The sequence below is a fragment of the Acyrthosiphon pisum genome, chromosome A1 (genome assembly GCF_005508785.2).
Source record: "Acyrthosiphon pisum isolate AL4f chromosome A1, pea_aphid_22Mar2018_4r6ur, whole genome shotgun sequence".
NCBI lineage: Eukaryota > Metazoa > Arthropoda > Insecta > Hemiptera > Aphididae > Acyrthosiphon > Acyrthosiphon pisum.
Genome location: NC_042494.1, coordinates 113,927,739 through 113,936,068, shown reverse-complemented (window position 1 = coordinate 113,936,068; position 8,330 = coordinate 113,927,739). Strand labels below are relative to the sequence as shown.

Below are 8,330 nucleotides of genomic sequence, written 5' to 3'. Positions count from 1 at the left end.
GTTTATTTTAGTGTGCAGTGAGACACATTTTGTGCAGTGAGAAAAGTAATTGTGCAGTGAAAATTGTTACTTTGTGCAGTGCAAAAAAAGAATTTCAGGATGATATATTTTATTGTACATTATAAAACAATAATTTAGTAAACTTCAAAATAAAAAAATAAATGTTTCTATTAAAATTAAAAATTGTTTATAGGTATTATTCATAATTATACTATTTTTTTTAAACAATATATATATAGTTATTATAGATAGTTATAAATTTATAATAATTAATACGAACAATTTAATTATAAATAAGAAAATTGGACAAGAACTGAATAATAAATCTATACAATTAGAATACTTATAAACTAAATTTAAATTACAACAGTTAAATATAATCTGAAATCTTTTAAGTATTAAAAATAACCAAATCTGAATTTCTTTTTCATTTCTATAGTTATACGATTGCCTTCTGTATAGAATATGTCCCTTTTTATATTTACTGGCGTTGATTAATCCGGTGTTTCCGAATTGCGGACAAAATTACAAAAACCATGTGAGTTGCGGACGAAATCTAAAAAGGTAACATACGAATTGCGGACACAAATATAAGATACTAATTGCGGACAAATGTCCTATTATTATTTTTGATATAGCGATCGTGGACGTTGGGAAATTACTGTTTGATATTAACGATTAAGATTGTGCTGGTGCTTTTGAAACCGCTGCCTACGTTTAATCAGTCTATCGACAACCATACTCTCTTGCTGTTCGTTTATTTTCTGTTTAAAAATGTATAGTGAAAAACTTAAAGAGTTACATGTCATTGACGGGTTTAAGTTCCGTTTTCATCGCATAATGAAAAATGAAATTCAACGGTGTGCGTGTACAAATAAAAGGTGTAATGCATTTTTAAAATTTAATACACATGGTGTTCAAATAGAAAATAATCTTGAACATAAGAACCACGAGGCTGATGAGAAACGATTACTTGTGCGGCAGAAGTTAAGTAATAGTGTCAAACGCAAAGCGGTAAGAGCAGCTATGTGAACGTCCCAGCAAAATTATACATTCTGAGATTACACCAGATGATTTAAATGTATTAGACACAAAGGATATAAATTTAATCCGAAAGAATATTCACACTGCTCGTATGAGTAAGTATCCAATATTACCTAAAACACTTTTAGAATTTTATGCGATGGTTCCCGACGCAGTAGATAAATAACACACCAAGGGAGCTGAATAATGGATTATTGACATTGACAGTAATAAAAGTGTTGTGTGCTTCTCTACGATAAAAAATTTAAATTTTTTTCAAAAATGTGACGCTGTTTTGATGGATGGTACTTATCCAAGCCGTCCGCCTCTGTTTCATAAATTATTTGTAGTTCATGGCGTAAAAAATAGTATTTACGTACCATTATTTTTTTGTTTGTTGGTGGGAAAATCAGTTACTGATTATTGTACAGCACTCAAGTTTTTGAAACAACGTTCATCACAACTACCAACCACTTTTCATATTGATTTTGAACAATCTATCCACTCAGCTGTTTGTCTAGTGTGGCCAATGAGCAAAATAAAAGGATGTCGGTTCCATCTCGGACAAGCTTGGTACAGAAAAATACAGTCATTAGGTCTATCTAAAGTATATTATAGCACTTCTTTATCTATGTAAAGTACTGAAGATGAAAAGGGGAACTTTTTAAAAACATTTTTTGGTCTACCGTTTTTGTCACCAAACGAAGTGGATGACTGCTTTACAGATGATTTTATGTCTACACTGCCGGCTGACTGTACTGCTATACACGATTTTATAGATTACGTTTTTGACAACTATATAAATATAGATTCTGCAATGTTTCCCCCGGAAATATGGTCGGAATTTTTTTCTTCTACTTCACGAACCACAAATGCCTGTGAAAGTTTTCATGCTAAACTTAATGGTATGTTTTATCGCAGTCACCCTAATATTTATCAATTGATCGAGGCCTTAAATGAAGTACAGACTAGTAGCTATATGAAAATGAATTGTTCTGCTGTACGAAATTTAAAACGAGCAAAAAAAACTATTGAAAATGAGGCATTTATTAGCAAACAAATGTTGCAATATTCACGTGGTGAAATCAGTAGAATATCATTTATACAGACTGTTTCAAAACAATTATACCACAAGATCTACAAAAACTATGACGATAATCTAAAAATATTTTATAAACAATTTTTTCTACAAAATTAAAACAATAAATAATTCAACAACACTTTAAAAACAACGATTGCTCATTGCAAGACAAATATTTTTAACCCCACCTACCAATTTTCTTGGTAGCTTGTCCTAAGTCCTGAAAAAGTGGTGAAGGGAAATTTGTGTCCACAACTAACGTGGTTTTTATTAAAAAAAGCTCTGTACGCAATTAGTATTATGACAACGAAACTCGTGTCCGCAATTGTTATGTTATAATTCCTGACCTGAATAATTCGTCCGCAACTAGTATGTGTCCGATTAATCTTGGTTTTTGGACCTAGATAAATCTATGCATTTTTGACCAAACGCTTTTCTAAAATACTCTATTCTGACATCAAATGTCCTATTTTCTCTTTTAATAACCTTATTCATATCCAGAAAGGATTCAAAGTTTTTAATTATATATACAATAGTTATTTTTTTATATACAGACTTAAATGGTAACACATCTAATATCTTAAAGTTTTCTTTAATTGAACCAATTTAAGTATTTTTACTTAAACATATTATACTAACAATTTTTCTTTGTAAAAGTTGTAGTGGTCTAGACGCATTTTGATTCAGTCAAGGTTATCATTTTTACTATTATTTCATATTTGATGTAAAAGTATATTACAAAAATTATAAAGAAATTAGGTACCTAGTCAATTGATTGTTTTTATTTTTATAAACAATTATTATTACAAATTACCTATTTAAGTAAATATTATTTAGTAAGTATTATTACTTATATTTACAAACAAAATTATAAAATTATTATTTACAAATGTACAATAAAAATAGTGCATTGATATAAAATGATTTATTTAGTATAATATCATGAGAGAGTCGGGATTTATATGTTTTTACGTATCGTTTCTGACTTTCTGAGTACCTATATGGCTATATGGCTATATGCAGTCTTATGAAAGTAAAAAATATAGATAGTACAGTATACAGTAGACAGTAGGTTAGTAGGTATTAGGTAGTATAGCCAGCACAGTTCACATGGGCGGCTCCAGAGACATGATTAGGGGGTGACCAAGTCATAATTTTCAAAAAATGTCGATGATTTTTTTTTTTTGTTATTTTGTTTTTAACAGTATACAATTGTTTAGAAATAAAGCTTGGGGGGGGGGGGGGCTAGTGCTCCCCTGGAGCGGCCTCTGACAGTTCAACGGATAACAGTCCGTAGGGTTTGATATGAGTAGACAAATTACCTACTATAACCCAAGAGTCGGAATAAGTTTGTGCAGTCAGAAAAAATCATTAAAAAAACCCTGCCATAGGGGGTTCATATCTAAATCAATAGGAATATTTTTCAGTGGCTAAATCGTAGTCAGGGGGCTAAGCCCCCCTAGTTGCTCCACTGGTCATTACTAACAGTTTTTTACAGTAATATTTAAGAACACTAGTATTTAAAGAAGTACCCAATATTATATATTATACAAAAGTATTTAAATACGAGTACTAAAAAATATTTACTATATTTTGAAAAAATCTGTCAAAAAGTTCCATCACTGGATGGATTCTTCTTTCAAGCCTCCAACCCATTTACTCCCACAGCGCTTGTACTCATGGTAAAAAAATAAATTTACAGATTGTATAATAAATTAATGTAACACACACAAAAAAAATATATAATATATTTTAAAAGTGCTAAATTTCAATACATTTTTATTGTAAAGTTAAATCATACTGACAGTATTAAAACAAATGAAACACAGTGGGTTTTATCAAGATAATAGTACTTTCTAGTTGGTACTTGTTAATAGTTTTAACTTTCAAGGTAAAAGGAAATTAATAAATTAAAAAATAGTTTATAGATCAAATTGTTTATTTTAACACAGAAGACATACTTTTCAATAATCTAAAATTAAAATTTCCTGTAACCAAATTAATATGGTTTAGAAGAATGATTTTTCAGGCTTACTTTTGGTAGTTCTTTTAATGTGCATTTCCCAGTATTGTCAACTGAATTATTTTCATCATCACTTGGAACCCACACATTTAGTATACCAGCTTCACCACCAGTAACCATTATACCATGCTGCAATGAAAAATAAATGTTATTAATATTATATTATATTAGTAGAACTAGTAAATGTTTAAATAAATGTTATGGGTAACAACTAACAACAGATATATAAAACTTATTATGAAATATGCTAGTGTCATAAGCAGGCTTCACAAGTTAACAAATAATGCCTATCAGTTTGTTTAAGATTAATCATACTTCTAAAGTAGTTTAGATGTTGTATAATATTTATTATTTCAATCCAAACTAAATCTAAAACCAACTACTCATTTTTACTCCATACAATTTAGACATCATAAAAGGATTTTTTAATTCTAATTTTTAAGTTTAAAGTATATTTTATATAACAAAAATATATTCTAAAAATAATAATTTTTTAAAAATAGTTAAGTATTAAACATGTTATTATAAGTAAGTAGGTATAGGTAGTAAGTTCAAATTTAATTTTAACACTAACTGTAATTTTGGAACTAAACTGAATAGGTTTTTCTTCCTTTAAGGCTATCACAACATTAAAAACAAGTTTGCTTAGATTTAAAGTATATCATTATATAAGAAATATTATGTGTCAGACTTTAACACTAATAAATTATTCAATGAGATACCGACATTTGAAAGTATGCATTGTGTCATCATACAGCCAAAGTCTAAAAAGCGGCATATATTTTACGACTTTTACAAGTAAAAGTGTCTAGATTAATATAACAATTTCAATAGTTACGAGGACGTGATACCCGCATGTGTTGTCTCCGTCTTACAAGTGCGTAACATAGCAAATTATACGCAAAGCAGAAAACGTGTAGCTCCATTAGCTTAAAAATTAGAGTGAATTGACCTATTATAAAATCTAAAGGTAAGATTATTATCTAGACAACCTCATGAGCTTTTTATTATATTTTAATTTTTAAGCGAGCTATGAGTATTTTAAAATTGTAAATTATTTGTGCATTTTAAAGTACTCATAACTCGATTAAAAATTAAATTATGATTATAATTTTGATATACTTTTTTAGTTTTTTCATAGTAGATAAAACTATTATAGTAAATTTTGTAGGACTAGGTTTATACGGAAATACAATGCGAGTTGAGAATTCAATAATTTTACTTAATTATAATTTATAATATATTAATATGTATACAATAACAAGATATATTCAATTTTAAATAATTTCATCATCTTAAGCTCATAAAGATACTAAGGAGTATGAAAAAAAAATTCTGAAATACTATCGTAAGTTATTAAAATCATTGTGTAAATCAAACTACATAGCGGCTGCTCACTTGTCAGCTCTATGATGTCACGCGGCTATTCATCAACTCTCATTATCTTGTTGAACAATCATTTTTTTAACTTTGGATTTTTACATTATTTTAACTACAATAATACACAAATAAACTTAAAATTAAAATTCAAATTTTTTGTGTTTTTATGTCTTTTAAGGTGAAAAACAACTGAATTCATTATAGTAGCTCTTAGTGAGAGAACAGTAAAATTAAAATCTTTAACACTAGTCAATATACAGGCATGTACATTGGTACAAAAATACTAAACATTACCTTTAATTACTTTATGTATACTAATAATAATTTAAAATAATGGACTCTTTATCACAGCCAGTGCCGCAATTACAATTTTGAGGTCCTTTTAGTTTTTACTGAAGTATTGGTGGAAAGGAGGGGGGAGCTTAGCCACCAAATATACCATAAAGCCCCCTCTCTTTCCACCAATGCCCCTCCCATCCTTTGTATTTGAGCAATGTATTAAATTTCCACGCATTTTTACCAAACAAATAAAATTGTATTCACAATAATAGAAAAAAAAAACTAAAAAAAATTAAAAACTGACAATGTCCGTAAACAGCTCAAAAATAGTCATAATTTTATGGTGTATAGAAAATTAAAATATAAACAATCACTGAAATTTTCATGTGTCTACAGAATTTCGTATTTGAATTACAACGAAATAACAAAATCACTACATGAGAAATCCAGTGAATATCCAATCTTGTAAAAATATGAACTTGGACCGCTCATACATTTTTTTTTTATTTGTAGACATTTTTGTTTTGATAATTATGGTAGACAAACATTTGAAGAATCTTGTATTACATTTTCAAATGTTAGATTTAAATTGAAAACATTTTATGAATTTTTAACTCAAAATAATTTGCACATTTTTATGAATTTCACGTATTTTGTCAATATAAAAGCTTATAAAAAATGTTTTTTCGTCAGTCTTTAAAACAATATATTAGGAGCCTTAATTAAATTTTTAAGCTTTTTTATCCAACAAATTGTATTGATATTTTTTAGAATAAAAAACTAAAAAAAATGGAAACTGAAAATGTCCGTAAACTGCTCAAAATAAGTCAAAATATTTTGAAAATGTTATGGTATATAGAAAATGCTATATGCACATTCAGTAAAAATTCCATGTATCTACAGTAATTTTTTTAGAGTTACACCAAATCCAAAATCGATTTTGCGTAAAAATTCCTGTTTTTCCATTTTTTTGAGCCAATGAAATAAGACCTATTTTTTTTTTTTTTATATACACGAAAATACAAAATTCAAAATTATTGAATTCTTATGTTTGATTTTACAATTGTTTTATAATATTATGTATGGTAATGGTAAAATCCGAGCCCCCCCCCCCCCCCATACATACCTTGCGAGGCTCATCAGCACCTGCACCTGCGGTAGTTTCGGCACTGATCACAGCCCATTTTTTAAGGATGTTTTTTGTGTCCAATGAACACCCACCAGAGTAAGATTTTTTTATTGTTAAGTTATGTGCAGTTTCTGTCAATTAGTATAAATTATACGGATTTTATGAGAAACTTTATGACTCTATGTCTCCAAGAGAGGTAAATATAACCAACATGTGGCATTCTTATAAATGAATATCATCATAATAAATTAACTAAACATGTCAATAATAAGTTAATAAGAATAATTTAGGTAAGAACTAAGAACTTTAAATTTGTTATAATATTTTATGCTTACATTATAATCATACCAACTGCATCTAACAATTTGTTTATTATTTTTGAATAAACTCCTAGGTGACAATTCAGGACCATGATTTATAACATCAAGTGACTGTAAATGTTCTCTATATGCAAAATATAAAATAAAGTTATATTAAATCACGGCATAACATTATTTATAGTACAGAAATATATTTTTTTTACCCTCTGCTATTATCATTTCCAACTAACAACATAATATTTCCATTTTCATCTGTTTGATGACAATTGATTATTTGACTAAATAAATCAGGTTTTACCTAAAAATAATAAATTATAATATTGATTAAAACTTAAAATTAATAAAATAATTATAAACTTACATTCATTGAACTACTAATTGTGTCCCTGGGAATAATACTATACGGAGAAGAATCTGTTATGTGCCATAATTGTACATCCTCTGTGTGTGTAACACAAGATATGATTGAATCCTTATTTTTATTTTTAAACCATCTTAAATTTGCCTTTAAAAAAAAATAAATGTATTTATGTATTCAATAATTAATTTGTATTTATAATCAATAAAGTGTCTAGAAATGTTTGATATTTATAAAAATATCTATTGTTTCGTGTAGTCTATTTTCAATCTAGATAATAATCTAACTATTCAACTATCAATCTAGACATTCACAATAATAATATACAATTGTAAAATAATTTAGGTATAAAAATATTAATTAATTATTTCACTTACAACAGATGAGTTTGTATTAAAACTTGATTGAAGAGCATCTTGCTCGGTGGTTTGAGTAACATCAAATAAGTTTATAATACCATCAGTCGATCCACTAATTACAGTTTTGTCTTCAGTGGGATGAAATTTCACCTACCAATATTAAAATGATCTAAATTAAATAATATAAGTACTTATACACACAGTGTAACATTAACAAATATGCCACCGGAGGATAGATTTTAAAATGCCTTTCTTTACTATAATTTTACTTTATTAAGTTTGCCTTAGGCTCTTTTATAAAAATGATGCCACTTAATTTTCACTATCATTAAAAGTTTTAACTGTTAAATTAAATATTAAAAGAAACCTTCTGCGTCA

General features: G+C 27.7%; 1 protein-coding gene across 1 annotated transcript; it reads right to left on the bottom strand.

The window, feature by feature from the left end:
* Window positions 1-4,025: 4,025 nt before the first annotated feature.
* On the bottom strand, window positions 4,026-8,102 carry LOC100162275 (WD repeat-containing protein 89; the record flags this gene model as incomplete). The annotated part of the gene is given in 5 exon segments (XM_029488084.1): window positions 4,026-4,256; window positions 7,251-7,359; window positions 7,439-7,533; window positions 7,597-7,740; window positions 7,971-8,102. Coding segments are annotated over 5 exon segments (633 nt in total), but the record flags the coding sequence as incomplete, so codon positions are not given.
* Window positions 8,103-8,330: the final 228 nt, after the last annotated feature.